Raw genomic sequence first — 27085 nt, 5'->3', positions numbered from 1 at the left:
TTTAGCTGCGCATGGTGGCACACACCTATAGTATCAGCTACTCAAGGATGGCTTGAGCCCGGGAAGCAGAGGTTGCAGTGAGCTGAGATCATGCCACTGCACTCCAGCCTGGGCAAAAGAGTGAGACCCTGTCTAAAAAACAAAAAACAAACAAAAACAAAAAAAACAAAAAAAACCTATTTCTTCTGATTCCTTGTCCAGTGAGCTTTTTGCAAAGCTGTATTGTCTATGATCACTGCTGCTGGAAAAATAACTCAATGTCACAGTACATTATTAGCATTACTTTCCTTTGTGAGTGGGGGCATATTTAAAAAGCATTCAAAAGTCATTCATAAACTGGTTTGGAAGAAATTCAAATAAGCCCGCAGACTCTCACCTTCCTTTCCTTCCCCTCTCCTCCTTCATTTGAGAAAATTAGTTGTACAGTGCCTTGGCAAAGACAGCTTGATTGATGTTATGTTACAGTTCAGCAACAGTTCCTGCTATTAATTGCTTTATAATGGTAATTACGATTAGCGGGTACAGGATATTTTCTTTTCTAATTGGCTATTACTGGTGAATAGCAGCTTATTACATAAGAGAAGACTCTGTTAAATAACCACAATTACAATTCTGAGATCTTTACTAGTAAAAAAACAAATCTCTCTATTTGGATAAAAACACTAAAAAAAGTTTTTTAAAGGCAGGGCCTCTGTGATTACTTGTAGGGAGTGGAGAGTTCTTTCAGTTAAGAAAAAAACATGAAATGAGGACAGTATTAGAGAAACAAGGAGGCAAAACAAGAATTTCCTTTCTTTTAAAAATAAACACATGTAAAAGCTTTAGTATGCTGAGCGCCTCTGGCAAGGCATGCATATCACAGAATCAAATGTATCCACTTCATCCCACAGTGCTATATGGAACTAGAAGAGACTCTCTTATTAGCTCCGGTGAGACAGGGATGCAGAGCCCACCAACTACACTGAGATGTCCACATGGATAAGGCTAGGGGTTCTTCATTTGTATCCCATATAGAACCCAGCATGGGGCTGATTCACAGTTGCCAAACACCACCAAATGCCATCACAACATGACACTGTCCCAGAGGATGAGGTTAAAGGTATATTTAACAGTTCCTGTCCTTACAGAGTTTATATATTGTATAATGTGGGATTTGTCTTGATTCCAGCTTTAATGTTCTTTGATTAGTTTGTAGTCATTTTAAAGTTACATCCAAGCTTTTGTAGTTGTAGTAGTAGTAGCAGTAGCAGCAGCAGCAGCCATAATAGTAATAATGAGGTCCTATTACTTGCTGAAGGCCATACAGCTTTTAGCTGACAGCTCCTTTTGATTCCAGTTTATCCAAGTCTAAAGCTTGGGCTTGTACTCGCTACTGCCTCTTGAGACAGACTTTTATCAGTAGCATCATTTGTCCCTATATTTTCATAGTGCCTCAAGATTCATGGAGTGCTTTAACATACTCTGCCCTCACCACACCTCCCAATAATATCAACATCATTTTTTTTTTCCTGATGAAACTGAGGCTAAGAGAGGTTAAACGATTTTCCCCAAGTTCACATTGCTAAAAAGCTACAAATTCAGATTCAGAATCCAGGTCTTCTGACTCCTATTCCAGTTTTTCCTTCTACATATTTTACTGATTCAATACTGTACATTGATTATTTTAAATATGCTACTCATGGAGAAAGCTTAATACTATCCCACATTATCCTATAAAACTTTAAATATTTTACCACTTGTCAATTGTTGACTCCCTCTTTCCCATTCTCCCTTCACCCCATGAAGCAAAGGTTTAAATCCTGTTTAGCTCTAGAAAACTTTACTTGGTTCCTATAGACAAAGATATCATTCAACCCCAGCTGCCTATGTTGCAAATAAATGCCACTAGTTACAAAGATGATCAGTGAGAAGTAAAGAAAAACAGAAGACTGATCAGTCAAATCTATCACCACTTCTGAAAAAAGCTGCCCTGCTCACCTTTGGGTCAAGTAGGTCAGTAGAAAATACTTGTTTCAGCATGAGGTGGCAAGTCTTTAAGGTACTGTCAATGAAAAGCCAACTCATTCAGAGTCTGATAAGTTTATCAAATAAGTCAAAACTGAACCCTAATTTTGTGGCAAAGTTCTCTAAGAAGAGCTAATAGAAACATTTGAAGATTTAATCACTGGAGACAGCAGTTTATGCACATTGTTTGTTCTATATACTCGCGATTTATATTTAGAAGAGAGTATGATTTCTATTATATGAATCTGACTGACATCCTCTTTACAGTTTTTCCAGATGGAAGTGTATGAGTGTGTATTGTAAAGGGCAGCACTATTCTTTTACATGAATGGGAAGGTCAAGGTCAACACAATAAGTGTATGTAATTCGGTATCTGACCCATCAAATCCCTCAATAATAACCTGCTCTTCAAGTACAGAAGACATATTAAAACCACTTGTATCACTTCTGGCACATATGCCAAAGATGTGCCTATACCTATGATTGAAATAACAGTCACAATTGAAGAGCAGACTATTATATCATCTCACCTAATCATTTCCACATCCCAGCAATATAGATACAGTATTACTCATTTTACAGAAGAGAAACTGAAGTTCAGAGGTTTACCAGAATCTGATCCTAAGCTGGCCTGATTTTAAAATCTTTTCACTATTCCATACTGCCTTTCTATGGTAACATTGGCTTTAGAGCATATTTATGTGTAAGAAAAGTCTGTTTCAGACCTCATTCAATGGAATTTAGTTACTATGAGACATCATTACAACCGTGCATAGGATAAAAGTCTTTTTTCAGTTATTGTGTGACTTTGGGCAAGCTACTCTTTTCATCAGTTTCCTCATTTGTACATAAAAAGCGTAATATGACTACCTAGGGGTTGCTGTGAAGATGAAATGAGATAATACCTATAAAAGCATTTGAAACAGTATCTGGCACAGTTAGTGCTCAAAAAAATGTTAGCTATCATACACATCATCATTATTATAATATCCCTTTTAATAAGAGCTCTTCTCTAAATATCCTACAAGTTGGGTCCCATTGATTTGTCATAGGAAAATAAAAGAATGCTTTAAATAAGGCCTCTTCAGAACCTTATACAAAATGTATTAGTCCATTTTCATGCTGCTGATAAAGACATACCTGAGACTGGGCAATTTACAAAAGAAAGAGGTTTTAATTGGACTTAGAGTTTCACATGGCTGGGGAAGCCTCACAATCATGGTGGAAGGCAAGGAAGAGCAAGTCACGTCTCACATGGATGGCAGCAAAGAGAGAGCTTGTGCAGGAAAACTCTTCTTTTTAAAACCATCAGATCTCATGAGACTTATTCACTATCATGAGAACAGCATGGGAAAGACCTGCCCCTATGATTCAATTATCTCCCACCAGGTCCCTCCCACACCACATGGGAATTCAAGATGAGATTTGGGTGGGGACACAGCCAAACCATGTCACCAAACAAGACCTACAAGAGTAGTTTCTATAATTCTTATCTTCTCTGACATCCCACGGCCTATACCTTGTGAGGCAACCCCAGTATACAATGTTACTTGAGTTTCTTGATGACTTTGAGTGTCAGTGTGTGTGTGTGCAGGTGGGGAGCTGGGTGTGAGTAGAGTAGCACTGTACAGAAGTGAGAGAGGATACAGAAGATAATATAAAGGCTTGCAGAGCACATAGTTGTAATACTAGTATGTAGCACCAACAGACACTCTGACAACTCCCAAATTCCAGGAAAGCATTGACAGCATAAGCAGTTATCACCAACACATTCCTAAGCTTCCCCAGGGTTACTCCACAATTTAGATTGCTTCCTAAGTGAATACAGTATCAAAGAGCAGGCAGTTCTTGATAAAGCAGGCAGATCTTTATAACTGGGCATATCTTTATAATGAAAGCAACTAATACTTACTGAGGTCTGACTTTGTAACAGGAAATATGCTGGGCTTTCATAAATATATAAATATGAAATAACCACAATAACTGCAAGACAGGTATTATACGGATATTTTCATAAATGTGGCAGCACATATAATAAACCTATGTTACACAGCTTTTAAATGTCAGAATTGGAATTTAAATACCGTTTTGTCAAAATAAGGTCTAGTCCTCTTTCCATTGCCATGTCAAATATATGAGACTGGACTTAATGGTTTATAGAAATAGAATGACAGCCTGTAGAAAATTGGTAACAGCCATATAGTTGATGAAAGACAGAATTAAAGGTCCATGTGGTAGGTCATTCAGTTACAGGCTTAAAGTTATAAAGGCCAGATCTAAAGTATTCTTTTAAAATATGTAATTATTATTTAAACAACATTAAAACTTTATTTTAAAAAACTGAAAAACTATCCTTAAATGCTAACTATGATCACCTTGACAGAATATCATCCTCCTTATATTTTGCATTTTAGTTGGTATGCATACCTTTCACAAGCATAAAACATCTATTTAGTTTTTTATTCTATTTCAGTTCCTCTGCTCAAAATAGCCACTCTAAATGCCTTGAATAAATTTCAAGCATATTCTAACATTAGACTGTTATACAATGTTTACTGTATGCAGCTTTGATAAACACTGGATGTACAAAAGTGAAATAAGGCAACTCTTGACCTCAAGAAGTTCACTGTCCACTGGGGTAGACAAAGTTGCCAAAAAATAACTACAGTGTGACATGGTAAGTGGATAATGGAGATATGGGAAAGGAAGCAGGGTGACTGAAGATGAGGCTAGACAAGTAGATTAGAATCTTAAATGCCACACAGAGAGTTTGGACCTAATTATACATGTAGCAGAATTACACTGAAGATTTCAAGTGGAGATCCATGAATATATTTGTTTTACAATGTGGATTAAAGGAGGTAAAGTCAAGAGTCAGCGAGATCAACAGGAAGGTTTTGCAATCGTTCAGGCTAGAATTCCATTCTGGTCACACACTTATTAAACATTAACAATGTGCCAAGAACAGAATCAGGCTGACAAACACGCATACGACTGGTTCTCAAGAGCACTTTCTGGGGCATGGGAGATGCAGGTAGGTAATTCAGCAGTAATGGTGAGGGTTAGTAATGGAATTAGCATAGTGGCTGTAGCTATGAATAGAGGGAACAGGTTCAAAATATACTACAGGCACAGAAAAATAAGGCTTGCTAACTGATCAAATTCAGTACCTGAGGGCGAGTTAGGAATCAAGGATGCTTCCTAGGTTTCTAGCTTAGACTTGATGCCATTTATTGAAATAGGAAGTACAAGAATGAGGAGTTTACATCACCTGCTACCCTTCCCCCTTTCTTCCAGAGACATCACACATGAGATAGTAAGTTCTCTGGAAGATAAACATTACCAAAATCATCAGATAATAAGGTCCAGAATCCAAGCATTAGCAAAATCATCAACTACTAAACACCCATTCGGAGGGAAAAAAGTTGACTTTGACAGAATATTACAATATGGAGATACAGATTAATACTCAGAAGAAATAGCCTCAGTCACAAAAGCCTCCTAAATGTATTATTACTGAATTGTGCTACCTTGCTGATTTTTAACTAAAAACAGCAAAAGAACAAATGCCAATGACACCGCGTGAGGGATGCTGAATCTATTTATTATCTGTTCTTAATTTTAGGAGACAAATTGAAACCCTGGTTACTGTTCAGATGTATGTAAAGCAGTGTCCTTTAACCTGTGACCTAGTGTGCCAGGTGCAGTAGCTCACGCCTGTAATCCCAGCACTTTGGGAGGCCGAGGAGGGTGGATCACCTGTGGTCAGGAGTTTGAGACCAGCCTGGCCTACATGGCGAAACCCTGTCTCTACTAAAAATATAAAAATTAGCTGGGCATGGTGGCACACGCCTGTAATCCCAGCTACTTGGGAGGCTGTGGCAGGAGAATCACTTGAACCCGGGAGGCGGAGGTTGCAGTGAGCCGAGATCGTGCCACTCCACTCCAGCTTGGGTTACAGAGCAGGACTCTGTCTCAAAAAAAAAAAAAACAAAAAAAAACAAAAAACAAAAACAAAAAAAGCACAAAAAATCCCTGACCTCAATTTGGAGACCTTCTTGGAGAAGGATGGAGCCACAGAAGTCTGGCAACACAGTGGTCTCAGTGAGTGTTGCACCTGCCTGCACCCCACCCACTGACTCACTCTAGCAGAGATTTTGAGGAATTGCAAGGATTTCTATAAAAAGTCTTCCTAGGCCTCACTGTCCCAGGGTATTAAACACACAGACTAACATTTTAATCAGAGCAAGAAGAAAATCTCTTAAAAGAAGCAGTTTTCAAGAAGTCAAAAGGTGTACGTTTTTAAAAAAATTTTATTTTTTTATACTTTAAGTTCCAGGGTACATGTGCACAACGTGCAGGTTTGTTGCATATGTATACATGTGCCATGTTGGTTTGCTGCACCCATTAACTCGTCATTTACATTAGGTATTTCTCCTAATGCTATCCCTTCCCCATCCCCCAACCCCACGACAGGCCCGGGTGTGTGATGTTCCCTGCCCTGTGTCCAAGTGTTCTCATTGTTCAATTTCCACCTATAAGTGAGAACATGTGGTGTTTGGTTTTCTGTCCTTGCAATAGTTTGCTCACAATGATGGTTTTCAGCTTCATCCATGTCCCTACAAAGGACATGAACTCATCCAAAAAGGTGTATGATTTTTACAGGGAAAGACATACTTGATAACCTAAATGACTGCCTAACAAAAAATATACTTTTAATACAAATATTTACACCTAAAATTTATATCACACTTTGTTGGCTTTGAAAAGATTTTGGAAAAAGTAACAGAATGATACATAGGTTATTAAGCAGAATTTTTAATGACAAAGACTTTATCTTATAAAAACGACATAAAAAATCAACCATTAATTTCTCCTATTGACTGCTACAAGTCAATGAGAATACTGGGTAGTTCTCACCGAGGGTGAGAAATTTTTTTATGTTATAGATACCGCAAATTCACTACTACTCAACACTTTTATTGAAAACAAACTGGAATCAAAAACTAAGCTTTCTATCAGTTACTTAATTCAATCTACTAGTCATTGGAAACATTGGTCCTGGATTATTTCCTCAAAGTTTGTGACAATATGGGGGAAAGCACACTCATATACTACAGGTGGCAATGTATGCTGAATATATTTTAAGAGGAAAGTCTGGCATCTGTCAAAATTTTAAACTTGCATAACCTTTGATCCAGCAATTTTCTCCCAAAATATACAACCAGTGGGCAAGAATATATGTACATAAAGTTGTTCATTGCAACATTACTGAAAAACTAAAGTCACACTATATGTTCATTTATAAGGGAATGGATAAAGAATGGCACATTCATATTTTGGAATATGATGGGCACAGTCCTTAAAAAAAAAGGAAACAAATGTACTGACGTGGAAGGGTTTCTATGATAGACTGCTGAAAGAAAAAAGAAGGTTGCAGATCTTTCAGTTTATATAGATTTATCCTTTTTTATTATAAAAATCAAATCATAGGCCGGGCGCGGTGGCTTACGCCTGTAATCCCAGCACTTTGGGAGGCCGAGACGGGCGGATCACGAGGTCAGCAGATCGAGACCTCCTGGCTAACACGGTGAAACCCCGTCTCTGCTAAAAATACAAAAAACTAGCCAGGCGTGTTGGCGGGCGCCTGTAGTCCCAGTTACTCGGGAGGCTGAGGCAGGAGAATGGCGTGAACCTGGGAGGCGGAGCTTGCAGTGAGCCGAGATCGCGCCACTGCACTCCAGCCTGGTTGACAGAGCAAGACTCCGTCTCAAAAAAAAAAAAAAATCAAATCATACAGATGTGTGTCATATAAGAATATGGTGGTTTAACAGAATATGGATTGTAGGATTAAAAAAAAAAAAGAAGAAGAATATGTTGTAAAGAATATGTACCAAACTCTTATCACTTAATACTCGGGGAGTGGTACTGTGAGGTGAAGGAATTTTCATTTTTTTTACTTCATACACTTCTGAATGGTTTGAAGAGCTTTTAAAAACTTTTAAACTTGTAAAATTTAAAAATAAATATTTTTAAATATTTTACATCTTTGAAAGGCATATCCTTTTTTTTTTGTTTTGTTTTTGATACAGAGTCTTGCTCTGCCTCCCAGGCTGGAGTGCAGTGGTGGATCACGGCTCACCACAACCTCTGCCTCCCGGGTTCAAGGGATTCTCCTGCCTCAGCCTCCCGAGTAGCTGGGACTACAGGCATCCGCCACCACGCCCGGCTAATTTTTGTATTTTTAGTAGAGACGGGGTTTCACCATATTGGCCAGGCTGGTCTCGAACTCCTGACCTTGTGATCCACTCGCCTCGGCCTCCCAAAGTGCTGGTATTACAGGGGTGAGCCACCGTGCCCGGCCATTTTTTAAAATAAGTTAGACTGTGAGATAAATTCACCAGTTTAGATCTTAAACTGGTAGCCCTCTGGAACTTTGAAAATCTAGGAAACCGTAATAGTCTGTTACCATCAGATAGCCCAATATATAACCAACCCAAAAATAAACCATTACGGTGTTAAATTCGATATTTAACTCAGGAGACTACCAAAGATTTGTTTGGTAGAGGTACTAAAATAATTTCAGAGTAGGGAATTCCACTGTTGGGAAGTGGGAAAAAACTGCACTTCAACTCTGTGCCGCTGAGGTAAATATTTAAGATGATATCAATTTAACTGTGAAAGCAAAAACAAATAAACCGAAAAACAAAGTCTCAACAGTCTGAGAACTATATTTAAGCCCCAAACCATATTCATCAGAAAAAGACAACTTGTGCTAAATTACACATCAAGACAAAAATGGGGTGGGGGGAATGGGGGAGGGATAGACTAAAGGTAAAAGAGTCCTAAACACAATCCACCTGCAGCTTTCAAAGTTTGGTTTTTTATTCCTACAGTGGATCAGAGAACAACCTGAAAGTCAGGTACAGCCAAAGTTGTGATGATTTTCAAAACCCTTTTCAAATGTTCTTTGAAGCCCCGAGTGCAAATTATCTATCACTTTCCTTTTCTTTCTCTAAGGACCCAGAGACTGGGAAGATCTCCCAGGCTCCACATACAAATCTGGAGAACACCCAGAGCAGTTAACCATCTACAGGGAGGTTGTGAGATACACACACTTTCCCTTCAGAGGTCACCTCAGCCACAAACTGGGCAAATCTGTAGAGTGGAGAGCAGTGACCACCAGTCTGCGACTGGAAATACTCCGGAAGCTAAATAAAACACATCTGCGAGGTCAAACCAAGCAAACCGAGGCAGTGTACTGGTGAGGAAAAAGAACTGCTAATCCTAAAGTTATAAACACACGCGCGCGAACTAGATCTGAACCAAACCCACTCAGCAGCTAGCTCAAAGCTGGGAGCTCCAAACCAGAAGACAAACGCTCAGGGAGCTTCCCCGGCAGAGGGGAAGGCCATTCCATGGCATTTTCTCCGCCATCACATGGCATTTTCTCCGCCATCCCCGGGCAGCCCCAACCAAGTAGCCGCCACCGGCTCCAACCCATCCCGCTGGGCCACCACCCGTGGGGCCCAGTCGAACCCAGGTGGCCTCAGAGCTGAAGAGCTCCTAGGGTCAGACCAGAGGTCCGTTGCACACCCGGTCATAGAGAAAGGAAGACACATCAGCCGCGCCTCCGGGGCACCGTACTCACCCCCATAACCTACACCCCCGACTGTGCTGCAGCTCCCATCACGGTCTTCCTGCATTCGGGCGACAGCCCCCTGGGTCTTGGAAGCAGCCATTACCCGGCAGAAAAGAAAAGGGAGGGCCGCAGGGCGGGTCGGAGGCGGGCTGGCACCAATAGAAACGCTACTGGAGGCGAACTCCCCATCGACGTAATGTTTTCTCCACACCTACGCCGCGCTCTGGACCAATAGGACGTAATCAGTAAAACTGAATCCCCGCCCCAAACCACAATTGCCGCGCCCACTTCTGGGATGGGGAGGCCAAGAACTACAATTCCCAGCGTGCTGCGGGGCCCTGGGACGGGAGGGCTGGACTAGGCGCTGGCGGGCGGGGGTGCGCCGGAGAGTGCCCCGGCGTGTTCGCTTAGTTCAGTGAATCAGAACAATGACTGCGCCGCCGGGTCCCCGGGAGCGCGTCGGAGGACTGTGAGCAGCCGCCGCCGGGAGAGCTGCGGGCGGCGCAGTGTCAACGCTGGGTTCGGGAGCCTCCAGCGCAGATCCTGCCCAGCGCCCGCAGCCCGCGCGAAGCCGCCGGGCTCCGGCACTGCAGCGCTGCTCGGGGACTGTGCATTGTTGTGAGCCGGAGAAGGGGCGCGGGGATTACAAAGCCTGAAGACCCCGGAGCCCCTTTAGCCATGTGGATACCTACGGAGCACGAGAAATACGGCGTGGGTGAGTCTCCGCGGGGCGAACTTTTATTCTGCTCTGGCCCGAGCGAGTGCGCATTTCTCGTCCTTGCCCCCGCGCCCCTCTCGCTCCGCCCGGTTGAAAATGCCTAATCCTGGCATCGCGCAGCGGGTACGGGGCTTTGCCGAGCCAGCTCCAGGCAGAGGGCTGCGCACCAGGCTCTCGCCCCGCACCGCCTGCTCGGCGCGCCCCGCACTGGTTCCCGAAGCGCCGGGACAGCTTGGGGGAGCGCGCGGCCGGCCCGCTAGCTTCGGGCTCTGCCTGCGGAGTTTGGAGTGGCGACTGGGCGTGTGTGTGTGTGTGTGTGTGCGTGCGTGCGTTTGTGTGTGTGTGTCAAGTTGGAAGAGGAGGCGAATGGGGTTTCTCTCCTTCCTTACCCTTCTTCCCCAAAGCGACAGGGGGCTGCAACGGTTCCTCTGGGTGGAGAGGGAGACAACAACACTCGGGCAGAGAGAACACCCCCAAAACAGTAGGGAGGCGCAAACCCTTCCCTCTGGCTCGGATCGACATTCCCGGAGTGTGGAATGTGGCAGGGTCCTGGAGAGAGCCGCTCTGACAGGCTGAGCCCTCTCTGACCCTCCTCCCTCTCTGCGATCCCGGATTTATGGGGTGTGTATGTTGCGGGGCGGGGGACATTGGTAAATTTCAACATCTGCGCCGCTCGGTTCTTTGGTCTTTGGAGAAGAGCGGGTATTTCAGCAGTGTTTTTACTTTTGGCCACCCTCTCGACCCCGGGTGAGCGCAGTGGGGGCGGTGTGGCGGTACAGGGCTGCTGAGTGATAAATGGGGAGGGGGATCGGAAAGCCTGGTTCTTGGGGGCAGGGAGATAGCTTTTAGGAAAGCGTACCCTGACACTGGCGTTCGGAGAGAAAGGAACAGGATAGCTCTCGCTGTTCTGTGTAAAGGTGAACAACAAAGGACATTAATGTTGACTGATGAATACAGGAGTCTCCCTTCCTTTTCCTCCTCCCATTTCAGGCGGGTTACAGTTCCCGTTTTTGTTGTTTGATTTCAGCTGGGTCGCCCCTTGACAGTTACTCCTTTTAGGGTTGAGACTATTAAGAAGCCAGGCTCTTCGAAAAGCCTGCAGCCGGCCAAATGCAATTATAACCTCCCAGAAGGTCTAACAGAAAGCATTATGGATTTTACTAACACTCTTTATTTCCTATAATGCCCTGTTCTGCCGACTGGTGTACTTTGTGTGTGTGTGTGTTTTTTAAAATTGAGGACAGGTCTAGTGATTTAGGTGATGTGTAGATATCTGCTTATGTTCTAAATTCATTTTCCTGCAATTTAAAACATCTGGAAAGCCTTCCCAGGGAGTCGTAGTCCGAGGGGATTTTTGTTTTTTTTTTCCCAACTTTGCCTGGGGATAGGACTTTGGGGTCCATTGAAAGGACTGTAGGATTCAACAAAGTCATTCCCACATTTCACGTTAGCTTCCATTCTGGATTGTGACTTGATTAGCAAGACAATAGTTTGACCTGAACCCACCTTTGGGAAAGGTTTCCAGCTTTCCCTCCTTCAAAGTGTCAGAGGAGTCTTTGCCAGCCTCTTTACTGGCAAGGAGTAGACGTTAGTAGTTGTTATTTTCGTTCTCCTCACTCTCCTCTTTTTTGGGAGGTAGATTAACCCTTGCTAGGGAAAATATAGTCCCTTTGCTGGACTGGTGAGGGACCCGAGGGCATCGCCTCCTAAGCGGCTTTAACACTCAGTGCAGGAAGCTCAGATCCATCCAGGCAAAACTGTCCTGCTTGGAGTCGATCCCAGATGTTGCTTTCTTCCAAGTGTTAAATTATACAGATTATGGATGGGATTTATTTTCTTGATTTCTTCATGTGCCAGGTCACAGCTGGGGTGCTGGTATCGATTAGTTCCTCTCTTGCCTTTCTTTACAAGCGGTGGGCAGAGGCTTAAAAACCACTCTGGGATTTCCTGGAATGGCAAACCGGATATTAATCAGTCAAATGTTTTGGGCTGCAGCAGACACCTCGGTTTTGGGTGGTTGTGATTTGATTGCAGAGTAGGGGAGGCAGAAGGGTGTGCTCACAATTGAGAAAAAGAGGTTGAATGAGATGAAGGACGAGAGCAGAGAGAGGGTCTTTTGCCCCAATTTACTGCTGTTGTTCTCAATATCACATGTGCCAGAATGTTAATTAACCTTTATTATTAATTTTTGAGCATTTGGATTGTGGAATGCTTAGCTGTTTTTTAGAATCCATCTGTTAGGCGTGTGTGTGTGTGTGTGTGTGTGTGTGTGTGTGTGTGTGTAGTGAAATTTTTGCTAGGATACTTATGTGTGGACTTTATTTTTCACCATGGAGGGCACTGTTTGTAGCTGCTTATATTGCAAGTTGTTTGTTTTTTCTTTTAACCTTGGTTAATGTTTGTGTTTTTCTCATGTAGTTCTTACAGATGTTAAAGAAAAGATCTTATGGGCACAGATCTTTTTTACCAGGTGTAGTGGTAATTTAGTTTCTTCATTCTTTGAAATAAATCAGTCTTCGTAACAGAATATGTGACGTTTTAGTATAAATTATATATTTCTGCAAAGGTACTTTTTATATACCCTCATTTATGTATGAGATAATTATGCTTTTATATACTTATGATTAAATTTTAAGCAGCATACTGTAAACATGGGTAAAATTAGTTAAATTTTATATCTGTAATTAAATGTATCGGAGATGGAAATTCTTTTTCGTATCTGATGTATAGGCACTGTCCCATTTAATGAATGATTAAATTCATTAAAACAACGAAAAGTCAGTCATAAGTGTTCTGATTTTAGGAAAAGGTATAGTGATGAAGTTATAGTTCTGAGGAACAGGGAACCTTGTCTTTTAGAAATCATGTTAAGAGGCACAGTGATAGGCAATTTCACCTTAGGAGATTCTAGTTAGCTCTTGATTCTGGGCTAGACACTGCTGCCAGCTGTGTAACCTTAGGTAAATCACTTAGCCTTTCTGGGTCCCAGCGTCTGGGCAAGTGTTAACTAAAGCCTTCCCTGGTACTAATTTTGTAGAGCTCTTCCAACTAACTGTGTTCTTTGGTTAGAAAAACATCTTCATTGTGTTGAGACTGCTATGACAGGGACACTTTTGTTGTGACATGTCTCACTTGGTTTTTAAGTAAGATCAGAGGTAAGCAAACGCTACCTGGCAAGCTGCCAGAACTGAGGTGCTGGTTCCTCCCTTTCTCAATTTGTTTGATTCTCTCTGTCTAGTAGGAGCTCCATGGGCAGTGACTGAAGCATTTTGTTTGTTTGTTTTTAAAATGTATTTTCCTTGACAAATAATAATTATATATTTTTTAAATTTTCATTTTTTTTTTTTTAATTTAGAGACAGGGTTTTGCTCTGTTGCCCAGGCTGGAGTGCAGTGGCTATTCATAGGCGCCATCATAGTGCACTATAGCCTATAGCCTCAAGCTCCTGGTTGATTGCCTCAAGCAATACTCCCATCTCAGCCTCCTGAGTAACTGGGATTACTGACATGCACCTTCTCACCCAGCTGTATATATTTATGGTGTACAGTGTGATATTTTGATGTACGTTTACAGTTGGAGTGATTAAATCAGGCTATTAACAAATTACACCTCATATAATTACCATTTTTGTGGTGTAAAAAACATTTAAAATCCATTCTAGCACTTTTGAAGTATACAATGCATTGTTATTTATTGTATCTCCATTCTGTGGATATCACCTCCCATCTGTTAGAATGGCTGTGTAAAAACAATGAAAGGTAACAAGTATTGGTGAGAGTGCAGAGAAAAGGGAACCCTGTGCAGTTGTTAGTGGGAATGTAAATTAATACAGCTGTTTCATAAAACAGCATGGAGGACCTTCAATGAACTAAAAATAGAATTACCATATGATCCGGCAATTCCACTGCTTGGTATATATTCACAGGAATTGAAATCAGTATGCTGAAGAAATATCTGCTATCCCATGTTCATTGAAGCAGTTCTCAAAATGTCTGAGATATGAAAGCAACCTAAGTGTCCATCATCAGATGAATGGGTAAAGAGAATGTCGTATCTATACACAATGGAATATTATATAGTCTTGAAAAAGGGGAAAATCCTGTCATTTTCAGTAATGTGGAGGATATTATAGTAAATGAAGTAAGTGTAAGTCTGGCACAGAAAGATAAGTACTGCATGATCTTGCTTACATGTGCAATCTAAAGAAGTTTACTTCATAAATATAGAGATTAAAGTGATGGCTGCCAGAGTCTGGGGGAAGAGGGTGGTTGGGGAAAGTGGAGATGATGATCAAAGTGTACAAAGTTTTGGTGAGACAGGGGGAACATGCTTTAGTGATCTATCGCACAGAATGGTGACTAAAGCATTCTTGATCGCATACTCACCAATTTCCTCAGATTACCTCTACCTCCTGCATGTCCTCATCTGTTAGCACACCCCCCATTCCTCCCCCCGCCCCACCCCGCCTTGAAGTGGTGGGAATTATTCATGGAGAAAGCTAAGACCTTTGCAGATATGTTTTTGCGTTCATTTGTCCAACAGGCTTTTATGCACAGATTCACAGATGAGTCATGGCATCTTCCTGAGCCGAAGGCTGCACCCCTCAAACCTAGCCAGATGTTTTACGTGTGTGAGCTTAGTTAAGCTTGACAGGAGAATATGGGCTGGATTGATCGGTGCAGAAAATCCATGAACCTTATAAGAAACAAAACTCAGAACAAGCTGATCTGAAGTCACAGTGTCATTTAAAAAATAAATTGTATGGTGCGAGTATCACTCAGTCATCACATAAATTCCTGTCTTCTATTTTTCTTGAAGGGGTTTTTGAACTCATCTGGGTAGGAATCATGTTCCTTTTTAAAGCCCCTTATATGTTGGTGGAAGAAGATGCACCTTCTCGTATTCATACAGGATAGTTAGGTGTCATTCACCTTAGAAAGGTGCTTTAATGATAGCTTATGTGTGTGATAGAGCGTAATAAGGATGTGTTTCCTTTACTCTTAGTTTTTTGTAGTTTCTTAGCTAACAGTTTCTTAAAGTGTTTTCTATTAGTGGTCCCATGATGTATCTACATAGCATGTAAAGCTAAATAATAATGTGCTGCTTGGAATTGTTTGTGACATTTAGAGCCTGACACGGGATTCTAAACTTTAAGTGGGAATAGAAGAGAAATGATTTATACCTCCCAGTAAAATACCACCGAAGGGCCATACAGACAGTGGGATGGCAGCTCATGTTCTTGATCTGGCCTCCTATGGGAATGGTCTATAAAAATGTTCCCCTCTTTTGGTCATTCCCCTAAGTGACAGTTCTTCACAAGGCCCCTGAAGCCACATAGAGATGCTGCCCTTCCTCTATGATCTTGTTTTTGTTTTTTTTTTTAGAGGCTGTTATGGTAACTAGTACAAGGGAGATTATACAAATTTCAAGAAATTTAGGATTTCCTATCTCTAGCTCTATTCTTTTCCAAAAGGAGACAACATTTTCTGAGTTATGTTTGATACAATATGTCTATGTTTCTATCACAGTGACTTCATGCTGTGAATATATACATCAGAGGAACATTAAACTCTAATGAAACCCTTCTAAAAGGCTGTAACTGTAACACAGTAATACAATGTTTTACTTAAAAAGTGAAATCATTTTATCTGAGTCTACCCTTTGAAGTTGAATGGTAATTTCTATTTAAGAGATGAGAAAACAGTTTCATAGAGTTTAAGTGACTTACTCTAGATTAGTAGCTTTTAATCTTGTTTGACTATTACCTATAAGAAATATAGTTAATTTCCTGACCTAGTATATATATAAATATCCCCCAGTACCACCCCACACACATATAATTAAAACAGCACTTGCTTATACTCTGTGTAATGTTCTATTCTTTTTCATTAAAAAAAATACTCGTCACTAAATTGACTTATTAATGGGTCCTGACCCACAGTTTGAAAAACACTGCTTTAAATGCTACATTTGTGATACCAGAAGGACTGCAACTCACATCTTACTGGGTTTCTGTGAAGTTCCTTTCATGACATTGGCAAGGAGTTGATGGTGGTGGTGGTGGTTATTGTCTTTGATAGTCAGATATGTGGGTTTATTTTAACAAAGAATTTAATTATCCTTTTTTCCTTCAATGTAAGTCAAAGTCTGTCTTCTGTAGTATTTCTTATTAAAGATGGAACAAATATTTAAAGCCATCACATGCATTGCGTAAGTTTTCTCTTTTAGTATTTGTATGTCTTCCTACCAGGACCTTTTTGACAAGGATTACATAATGACCAATATTAGACTCTTCTATATCATGTCCTTTGACAAAACTCTCTGTTCACTATAACAGAAGAATAAAGATAAGGGTTTACTGAGGTACTTTGCCAGTTGTAGGTTTACCACTCACTATTCTTTTGTACCTTTTTTTATGTTGCTGATCATTATTAGAAAGACAAGGCAACTTGTATAACTTGTTTTATTAAAAAAGTGAACTATATGCTTATTTGGCTAGAGTATATAAGACAAAAATATAAGGAATTAAAGTTCCCCAAGCCTAGCTTCATTTAAGCAACTTAAACTTAACTTCAGGAACAACTCTTGGACTCTCTGGCATTTAAAAAAAATTGTGCCAAGATGACATTGGGTAACTACTAAGTAAATAAAAATCATCAAAAAAGTGGAATGCCTTTGGTAACGTAACTGCAGTAAAACTGATATGCAGTACCCTGTGGAATGTATGGTAATCATGATCCTTTTGGAAAGTTTTATATAACTTTTGTTGGAAACTGCAATATAAAATAGCATTTGTGGAGCACTTGCTACATGTCAAGCACAGTTCTAAGAGCTTGTCTTATATTGTCGTTTAATCCTCATGATACCTCATGAGGGAGGATTCAGTTATCACTCATATTTCACAGGAAATTGAGTCATTCAGGGATTAAGTAACTTATTTAAGGTCATACTGTAAATGGTGGAGCTAGGATTGGAACCTAAATTGTCTTGCATAGAAACTGTTCTCTTAGCCATTACGCCATGTTACCTAGTATGACAGTGGTTAGCAGAAGTTTGAATCAGTAATCCCACCCCTTAAAGTTTATGTGACAAAATAAATCAATAGCAACAAAACACTTTATGCACAGAGTTGTCCCTTGCCGTGTTGTCTGTGAAACAACTTACATGACCATGTAGTCGTTAAATCAGTTTTGGTTATGAGCACGTTGGAGCATCAGACAATCATGAAATGAAATATTTTCATAAACAACACTATTTCAAAAATATATTCCAGGTATCTAGTGTTAAATGACAAAAGAAGAGTAAATATAGACTATGATTAGAGCTACATAAAATGTGTAGCCTATAGAGAAGAGGCAGTCGATGCACAGATGAGAACAATTTTTTTGTTAGAATATATAGATTATCAGTAAATTCTTTTTTAAAAAATCTGTTTGGAAATATGAGCAGTATTGAATTTTAAATTACACATTGTTATTTATGAAGGAAGAGGTGGCATAAAAATGAGTAAAGAGAGGCATTGCAGTAACTGAGGTGAGAGATAAGTCCATGAATCAGGTTAGCAGTCATTGTCATGGTGAAGTGTGGATAGATCTGAGAGATATTTAGGAAATGAAAGCAACAGGTTTGGTCATCAGATATGAGGAGTTAAAGTAAGGAAGAAGTTTAGGATGTTGTCTTAGCTCAGGATACTATAACAAATATAGACTGGATAGTTTAAACAAAAGAAATTTATTTCTCACAGTTCTGCAGGCTAGGAAGTCCAAGATCAAGGTGTTGGCTGAGTCAGTTCCTGGTGAGGGCCTTCTTCCTGGTTTGCAGGTGGACATCTTCTTGCTGTATCTTCACATGGTTAGGGGGAAGGGGTCTTGGGGAGGAAAGGAAGCAAGCTTTCGCTCATCTCTTCTTAGTCACGAATCGCATCATGAAGGCTCCCCCTCATGGCCTAATTACCTCCCCAAGTCCCCCATCTCCAAATACCATCACATTGAGGATTACAGTTTCAATATGTGAATTTTGGGGGCATATAAATGTGATTTATAGCAGATGTCTTCCTGTTTTTGGCTTGGGTGCCTGGATGAATACAGGTGCCATTCAACAAAAGAACCAATTTTTTTTTTTTTTTTCTAGGCAGGTCAGGCTTATGTAAGATGAAGATTTTTATTTGGCCACCTTGAGTTTGAGATACCTGCAATTTTTGAGATACCTGCAAAACATTCAGGTGATGAGATCTAGTAGAAAGTGAGTCTGCACCAAAAAAGAGAAGTTCTGTGCTGAAGAGTGTGATTAAAGATTATTTGGCTTAGGAGTGAAGGCTGAAGTAATGAGTCTAAGTGAGACTTCGCTAATTGTTTTGACTTTGATTATGTATAGTCTGCCTGTTCATTCTAAGTTTTAACATGACAGACCCCAAATTTCAAACAGCAGTCATCTTGAGGCATTTTATTAATATGGGTACAAAGGATTCTCAAGTAAGAAATATTAGCTGTCCATTTAGAGTTGGTCGTAAACTACATTTTACGGTCTTTTCTTGCTTCCCTCCAGGGTGTTGCCTGGCTAAGGCATTAGTTATTTCTATGTCTGTGACAGTTTTCTCCCAAACAAATATTTCATGCCAGATTGTGCACGTTTGTGAGATTTCCCAATAAGGATGTTGAAAAACAGAGTGCACGAATAATATTTCAATGAACAAGATTTATACATCCCTGAAACAGCATTTAAGAACACGCACACATCTAAAAATGGAAAAATGCTTCAATATATAAAGCAATAAATTTGTACATACAGATTTTTTTTTTTTTTTTTTTGGTAAATATATAATACCTCTTAGGAACCACAAGAATTCTTAAAGTTATACTATGGCACTCCTGAAAAATAAGTGACTTAAAGGAAGGAATTCTAGCTTATGATGGCACTAGGTTCCCTTCCCCTCATGTACGCTCTCCTAACTAATCAGTGAAATAACAATAAATTCACAGAAAGAGGCAAACATTAATAATACTGAAAACTAAGTCTGACAGAAAGTCTGTTGGCAAAATTCACGTGAAATTTCCCTAAGGCAGGTGGAACTGGTTGAAGAAAACCAATGTTTTCTTGGTTTTCAGTGGTACGGCGTGGTGATTATAGTTAACAATAATGTATACTTGAAATTTGCTAAGAGAATAGATTTAAGTATTCTCACTACAGGAAAAAAAGGGAACTGTGTGAGGTGCTAGATATGTTAATTAGTTTGATTGTGGTAATCATTTCACAATGTATGTATGTATGTATATTTAAGGTGATATCAACATCAGTTTGTACAACTTAAATATATACAATTTGTATTAGTTAACAATACCTCAGTAAAGCTGGATTAAAAAGACAAAAAAAAACCTATTGGTGGCTTCTTTTGGCTTTCCCTTATTAAACAGAGAGGCCTCAATGACTGGAAAGATGACAGGAAGACCCATTGCCCCTTCCCCACTCTCTGTCACCAGCTTAGAGACCAGGCCAATACATCCAACTTGGAGCACGCCATTTACTGCCGGAAGCATCTGTAATCCTTCTCTTTTCACCCCATCTTTTTAATTCTGTTGAGAGATGACCACTCTCAGAAACGAGTGCGACAGAAAGGTGGGTAGGTGGGTGGAAAGGGGTCTATAGAAGATGCCACTTCACCATTGAGAAGTGTACTGTGGTCTTCATAAGGACAGTGATTTCATAGTTGCCTTGAAAGTATTGCAATAACAAAGCTTACTGGATAGTGCAGTTTTTCTGGCAGGGTATTGGTGACAGAGAAGGAGGTAGGGGGATAAGAGATGAATTCATCTGAATTGCCCTAAAACCGTGGTACATGGTATATAATAACTTACAACTGGGAACCTGGCTTGGAGCTGTACACATCAACTAGCCTTGAATGCAGATCTGAAAGTGGAATTGAACCCATACCGTTATTTTTAGCTCAGTCCTTCGCGTTGTAGAGAGGTTCGAGATCCAGGTTGCCTTAATCAGTGATCACATTTGCATCTCTATGGAAGCGGGAAAGCAACTAAATCTGGACAGGCATCTGTCACTTAGCAATGAACGAAAACATGGCTGTTTCTCAAGAAAATGGGAGAGTGAGGAAGACGGGAGAGCATGACATTTACATGGGAGGATTTGGAAACTACTAACACATGTGTATTTGTTCTCCTCCCCCATTTGTGTCCCCTCTGAGTGTGCCAGAGAGAGAGAAGGTTGGTGGGAGGGTGGTTGGTGGGAACCCTTCTGGATATGAAATTTGTAAGTTTTCCTGGTTGAATTTGCTAACAACTTATCTCTCAAGTTGTGAAACATTTTCCTAAACCAAGAAATTTGCTGTTTATTAGACTATCGATTGGACATTAACCAAAAATTTCTCCCTGAAGTCTTTAAGCAGAAACGTGGAGATTTGGTTCTATGTCTTATTTTTTTTTTTCTGCAAAATGGAATAATCTCATCCGTTGTTGGCAACCAGAAGTAGGCAGGTTTGGGAACGTGGGGATGCATGTACATAAGGCAACCGAAAATAGCCCCAACCGAGATCCTGGATGAAACATTATTCACTTTGTGAGGAGAGGAGAGAACCTTTTCTCCATTCTCCTCTGGTAGCCAAAGTTGGTTGAGGAGCTTGTAAAGCTGCTTTGATAACAGGCTCAGGGGTTAGCCAGGGTCTCAAAGAAATACGAAAACCCAAAACATCAACAGGCAGTTCTATAAAGAATGAAGAGAGAAGAAACCTCTGAGGTTTTCTCCAGTAGTCTGGATGAAAAACATTAAGATCTGAGGATTCCTAAAAAATTGCACACATAGTAAAGGTTTGCCCCTTCTCCAGTTTGTTTGCTAGTTTGTTTATTTTTTGAGATGGAGTCTTATTCTGTTGCCCAGGCTGGAGTGCAGTGGCACAATTTTGGCTCACTGCAACCTCTGCTTCCCAGGTTCAGGTGATTCTCCTGTCTCAGCCTCCTGAGTAGCTGGGATTATAGGCACCCACCACTGTGCCCAGCAAAGTTTTGTATTTTTAGTAGAGATGGGGTTTCACCATGTTGGCCAGGCTGGTCTCAAACTCCTGACCCTCAGGTGATTTGCCCACCTTGGCCTCCCAAAGGGATGGAATTACAGGCGTGAGCCACTGCGCCGAGCCTCCAGTTTGTTTTTTTAGGAGAACTATATTTGTATTAATTGTATGTAAAATCTCCTTTAATACTCTCATCCATAGTTATAGAAACTGATTCAGAAGACTAAATATTTATGTTCTTTGCCCCAGGATAGGCCATATCATGTATATACTATGTAGAAATTATTGTAATGAGTTTTAAAATGGGAAAATACTTATCAGAGGTGAAGAATTGGCATACACATTACTTGTAATGTTCTTACAACCAATTGTTATAATTGAGGAGATGGCTTATTTTTAATTTCATACTTTCTAGTAATTTCTTAAATTAGCATGAATTTCTTTTATAATCAGAAAATCATTATGTAAGTTCTTCTATAAGCCAAACATTATTTCCTTTGTGAGGTTTCCTTTCAGGATTAGAGGTTGGACTGGTAGAAGTTGAGTCTGGACAGCCTGAATTTAGTTTGTCATTTATGTGCAGAAAGTACTGTGTTTCAAAATTTTAAAGTAGCTTTCCTTGTTATATGAGTTTGACTGCCTGTGATGTCACTGCTGTGTTCATTTTCCAGTATCCACAGTGAAGATGTGCTTTCATATAGCTGTGGGGTCTAAGTCTTTGAAAGGGAGCTCTAATTGCTCTTTTAATTTGTTGAAACAGCTTCAGATGAATTCACCTAAGGTAAAAATTCTGCTCTCTCCACGAAATGTTTGCTTAGAAGACTGATGTTGGTGTCACTGCTCACTTTTCCTTTGTTCTATAAACTCTGTCCTGTTGGACTATGGACCCAGGGATAATTTGTGCAGGACAGACCTTTCAACATAGAGAGTCAACAATTTGAAGAGGTTTTATTTAGCAATTACAGAATAATAGGAATAATTGCTTATTTATGGGTGCTATAAACTGAATGTTTGTATTCCTTCAAAATTCATATGTTGAAGCCCTAACTCCCAATATGGATATATATGGAGTAGGGAGGTTACTAAGATTAAATGAGGTCATAAGGGTGGGGCCCTGATCTGACAGGATTTGTGTCTTTATAAGAAGAGATCCTGGAGAGCTCACATGCTCTCTTCATAGGTAGCATGAGAAAGGGCCATGTGAGGGTGCAGCAAGAAGATGGCAGTCTGCAAGCCAGGAAGAGAGTCCTCACCAGGAACTAGTCCTGCCAGACCTTGATTTGGGACTTCCATCTTTTAGAACACCGAGCCTGTGGTACTTTATATGGCAGCCCAAGCAGAAGGGTTAAAGACATTTTAGGGATTGTAGGAAGAGGGATATAAAAAAAGTAGAAGCAGGATCCTCGACCTCAGTGTAATCAATGTAGTTAGTGTTGGCCCTCTCTGTGATTTCAGATCTGACTCCCCAGGCCCACCTCTGGAGGCACAGACTTAATTGAGCTAGACTTTTTTTTTTTTTTTTTAAGACATGGTCTGGCTCTGTCGCTCAGGCTGGAATGCAGTGGTGTGATCATGACTCACTGCAGCCTTGATCTCTCAGGCTGAAGTGATCCTCCTGCCTCAGCCTTCTAAGTAGTTGGGACTATAGGCATGCACCACCACACCTGGCTATTTTTATTTTCGTTTTTTGTAGAGACAGGGTCTCACTATTTTGCTCAGGCTGGTCTTGAACTCCTGGGCTCAAGTGATCCTCCTGCCTTAGCCTCTCAAAGTGCTAGGATTACAAGTATAAACGACTGCACCCATTTGAGTTAGATTTTTTGATGGTAGATATCGACTAGTAACTCCAGGTATCTGTTTATTTGAATAATGGCATTTTTGCAAAGTTGCTCACATTGTCTTGAGTTGTCACATCACTTTGGGTGCCTTCAAAGCAACCAAAAGAGGTAGAGTCTTCAGATGCTTCATTTCTTTTTGCTACAGTTTTTTATAAAAACCTAGGGTGACAGGTTTAATCAGGTAGGTTAGCATTTTAAAAAAGTAGATGGAAGTTTTATTATATGAAACTTTGGTTTGGGGCATTGGGTTAGGAGTACTTTGTTTTTCAAAGTCCTGGCTGTTGAATATCAGGTCCCTGAAGAGAATGAAGCAATATTTGGAGGAATTTCTTTTCTTTTTCTACTATCCTTAAGTATGTATTTCCTGAGAGTAGCTAGTACATTCCTCTAAAGATTTACTTGTTGCATTTTTTTTTCTTAGTGACAAGCATAAGGGCATATTTTACGACATGTTGGTAGAAAAACTTCTGTTGGATGATTATTTATGGTATATGCCTATGATGTATAAGGCTATATGCTAGCTTGAAAACCATCCAAAGAGATATAGAACTGGATGACTGGACAAGTGAAGGAGCTAGAAATGTTTCATAGTTTTATCTCATTTACTTTGAACAACATTTCTTCAAGATAGATGTTACCCTGATTTTGTTTTTAAATACACAGTAAGGGAGTACATAAAGTATCACAGATAAATCAGTGTGAAAGTTAAGACAGATATTTCCCCTTCAAGCTTTAAAATGAAGATAAGGACTTGGGATGGTGATGATATTATTCACTTGTGCACCTGAAGAAACAGCCCTGAGGAGGAAAGAGTGTCTCATATCCTGGAAGACTCAGAACTTCTGCAAAAGAATAGAAGTTTCATATTGAGATACTTCCCATAGGAGTGAGTCACCGGCTGCTAAGATCGCCCAAGATAAACAGCTGAGTGGAATCACATTTTAAATATCTGGAAAACCTTCTTCCTCTTCCTTTTGGGTAATTTCCACCTCCTCCCCCTCCCCTCCCCCTTGTCCCCTCTTATTCCTGTCACCTGACCGATGTTAAGTATCTTGGAAAATGGTTTATCTTTTTTTGTGTGTGATTCCTTCTAAGACTGGGCAGAGGAAGAAAGATGGATTTAGGATCGATTCTTCTCCTTCAAGAGATTTTGGGAAGGATAAATAGAAACTATAGTATATAATTATATATATATGCACACTATATATATATATACACACACACAAACACAAACACTGTATATATACTATATTTAAATTATACTATGTTTAAGTTATATACTATATAATATATAATATTTAAGTATACTTATATATAATTATAATATATTTATATAAGTATATATAGTATGTAATGTTATATAGTATATAATTTAAACATATCCATATTTAAATTACAGAAAAATAAGAGTGGTCAGGCAGAGGAAAACCCAACTTTAGGATGAATGCTTACCAAGGGCTGTGCCTGTGTGATTGGCCCCGTGCACATACTCCAGCCTTACAGCAGACCTAGACAGGGCCAGTAATTTGTTACAGGGGACCCACCTGTGAAGGGCTGAGATTCAGGCACTCATCTGTCCCAGCCTGAAGCGTGTGGTCCCTTCATGGTATCACACCTTTGTACATAAGACTTAGGGCCAGAATCTGGAGGCACAGCCCCAGGCTTTGGGGTTCTATGGGCAGTGCTGAAGAAATTGCTCACTATATTTTTTAAATAAGATACTAGTGTTAATACCAGTATTATGTGAAATAAGTCCCCACGTTGTCTTTTTACTCTAGCATTGGTCGGTGGTAGTGGTGGTCAGTCAGTATGCTGACTGCTGGTGGGTGGGGGTGTGGGGCACAGTGGTGACAGAGGAGCCACTAGGTGCCTCAGGAGATGGGGATGGGTACTAGAGGGGTGGAGAGAAATAGGGAAATGGGAGCCAAGGACCAAACAGTGCTGAGTGACGTGAAGGGAATAAATGTGTGCGTCTTTGAGTGAGGATGGACCAGAAGCAGGGAGGAACCCTGGAGTGAAAATAAAATTCATGGCTGGCGTGATGGCTCACACTTGTCCCAGCTACTTGGGAGGCTGAGGCAGGAGGGTCGCTTGAGCCCTGGAGTTTGAGGCTGCAGTGAGCTATGATCCCACCTGTGACTAGCTACTGCACTCTAGCCTGGGCAACATAGTGAGGCCCTGCCTCAAACAAATAAACTAAACAAAACAAGAAACCTGCAGTAACAGGGATGCCTAGAAGGTAGGGGGCTAGAAAAAAGGGAGGATTCCCATTCATTGGAGGAGCAAGAGAAACCCTGAGCTCTGAGGCTTGTGGTTCTGATACTGGAAGCCCTCGCTCTGCTGGGACCTGGGGCTTCACATTCTGCTTCATCTATGCTCAGAGAAGCCCTGTCCTACCTGTCCAAGGAGTTGGTATGCTCCTTGGTGTGCTTAATAGGTACCTCTTTGGTCTGAATTACTGCTGTAGTCTTCTAATCTTTCTCCTTTTCTGCATTCTTCTTTCTCTAGTACATGCTTTGGACTTAAGCCACAAGTGACCTTTTTCATAAAGCAAATTTGTTGATGTAGTTCACTTGTAAAAAACAAAATCTTTAATTTTTTTTTTTGTTTTTGCAGTCAGGATAGAGTTCAAAGTCATTTTATGGTACACAAGTTCCCTCCTAAATCGGCCCCTGTCTGCAATCTCATCCTGTGCTGGGCAATTCTTTCTCTCATACGCTGTCCTCCATCCTATGGAACCACTGGCTCCTCAGAGATGCCAGGCTACTTGAGGACTGTTGCCTCTGCAACTGCTGAAATGCTTCCTGGGCTGACCATCCACCTCCTGCTTCTTTACCTGGAAAACCTAACTGCAATGTCTGTTTGAGAGTGTCTGTCTTTTTCTATTCCTCCTGGTAGAGTACTGCTCTACCTCTGTTCCTGCTCTGTGCCCTGCAGCTGCCTCTCTCAGGGCCTTTGCTGCTGCTGTTTTGAAACTGTCTGACTTTGCTACAGTGTAGGGAAGCCCTTGAGGCCAGAGATGCTGTGTTGTTCAGCTTTGATTTCTCTAGAGGGTAACACAGAGCTAACCTGTAGTAAGTTCAGTAAGTGTTGAATCAATGAATGAATGGGTTCCTTGGATGAGGGAGAAAGCCCAAAGCTCAGAGTGTTGTAGTTATTTGTTACATTTATATACAAGGTTGTCCAGGACGTGTAATCCGGGCTTTGTTGAGTGGATGAGGGTATCCTGACTGGGGCCTGGCAACCCCCCGACATCCACAGAGGAAAACAAGTGTTTGTGAGAGAAGTGATAGAATTTGTCAAAAGTATATGAAATTAGTTACATAAAATCTGGAACATACATTGTGGTTCTTTTTGTCCTGTGACTATGTAAAATTGCCATTGAAAAAACCCAGAAAGCCGGGCGTGTTGACTCATGCCCGTAATCCCAGCACTTTGAGAGGCTGAAGCAGGTGGATTGCTTGAGCCCAGGAGTTTGAGACCAGTCTGGGCAATATAGAGACCCTATCTCAAAAAAAAAAAAAAACAAAAACAAAAAAACAAAACCCAGACAGAGAATAAAAACAAGAAGGCTAGGCTGCTATGTCATGAAGAAACCTACCACCAACCGCTGAATTTCAGTGAAGATAGGACTGTATTATTTTTATTGTATCCTCTGCTCTTAGTATAACATTTGCTACATAATAAATTGTAACATATAATAAAAATGTACATGTTATTTGAGTCAGTGTGTGTAGGTATAAATTTTTAATAGGGTATTTACACCTGAAGTCTTTACAACACCATATGACTGCTAGACTCCGTTTAAATGCCAGAAGATACTCAGATACATCTGCTTGTCATATCCTCTGGCCACCATGTAATGGTCA

General features: G+C 40.6%; 2 protein-coding genes across 8 annotated transcripts in view; one reads left to right on the top strand and one right to left on the bottom strand.

Moving 5' to 3' along the window:
- Window positions 1-10079, bottom strand: part of ZNF277 (zinc finger protein 277) — a 139322-nt gene extending 129243 nt beyond the window's left edge. The window contains exon 1 of the mRNA XM_031012886.3: window positions 9656-10079. Coding sequence (XP_030868746.1) covers window positions 9656-9746 — 91 coding nt within the window. The 5' untranslated portion in view covers window positions 9747-10079. The remainder of the gene's footprint in view (window positions 1-9655) is intronic.
- The window catches only part of DOCK4 (dedicator of cytokinesis 4), a 467247-nt gene continuing 450199 nt past the window's right edge, over window positions 10038-27085 (top strand). For 3 of the 7 annotated variants that reach the window (XM_055347226.2, XM_055347228.2, XM_031012976.3), the window contains exon 1: window positions 10056-10361. In XM_055347226.2, coding sequence (XP_055203201.1) covers window positions 10325-10361 — 37 coding nt within the window. In that variant the 5' untranslated portion in view covers window positions 10056-10324. Of the gene's footprint in view, window positions 10362-11008; window positions 11112-27085 lie in introns of those variants that run through there. The other 4 variants (XM_055347229.2, XM_031012977.3, XM_055347227.2 and 1 more) reach the window with 3 other exon arrangements.

This window comes from Gorilla gorilla, chromosome 6, assembly GCF_029281585.2.
Source record: "Gorilla gorilla gorilla isolate KB3781 chromosome 6, NHGRI_mGorGor1-v2.1_pri, whole genome shotgun sequence".
Classification (NCBI taxonomy): domain Eukaryota; kingdom Metazoa; phylum Chordata; class Mammalia; order Primates; family Hominidae; genus Gorilla; species Gorilla gorilla.
The sequence above is the reverse complement of the archived record's forward strand: the minus strand, read 5'-3'. Positions and strand labels throughout refer to the sequence as shown.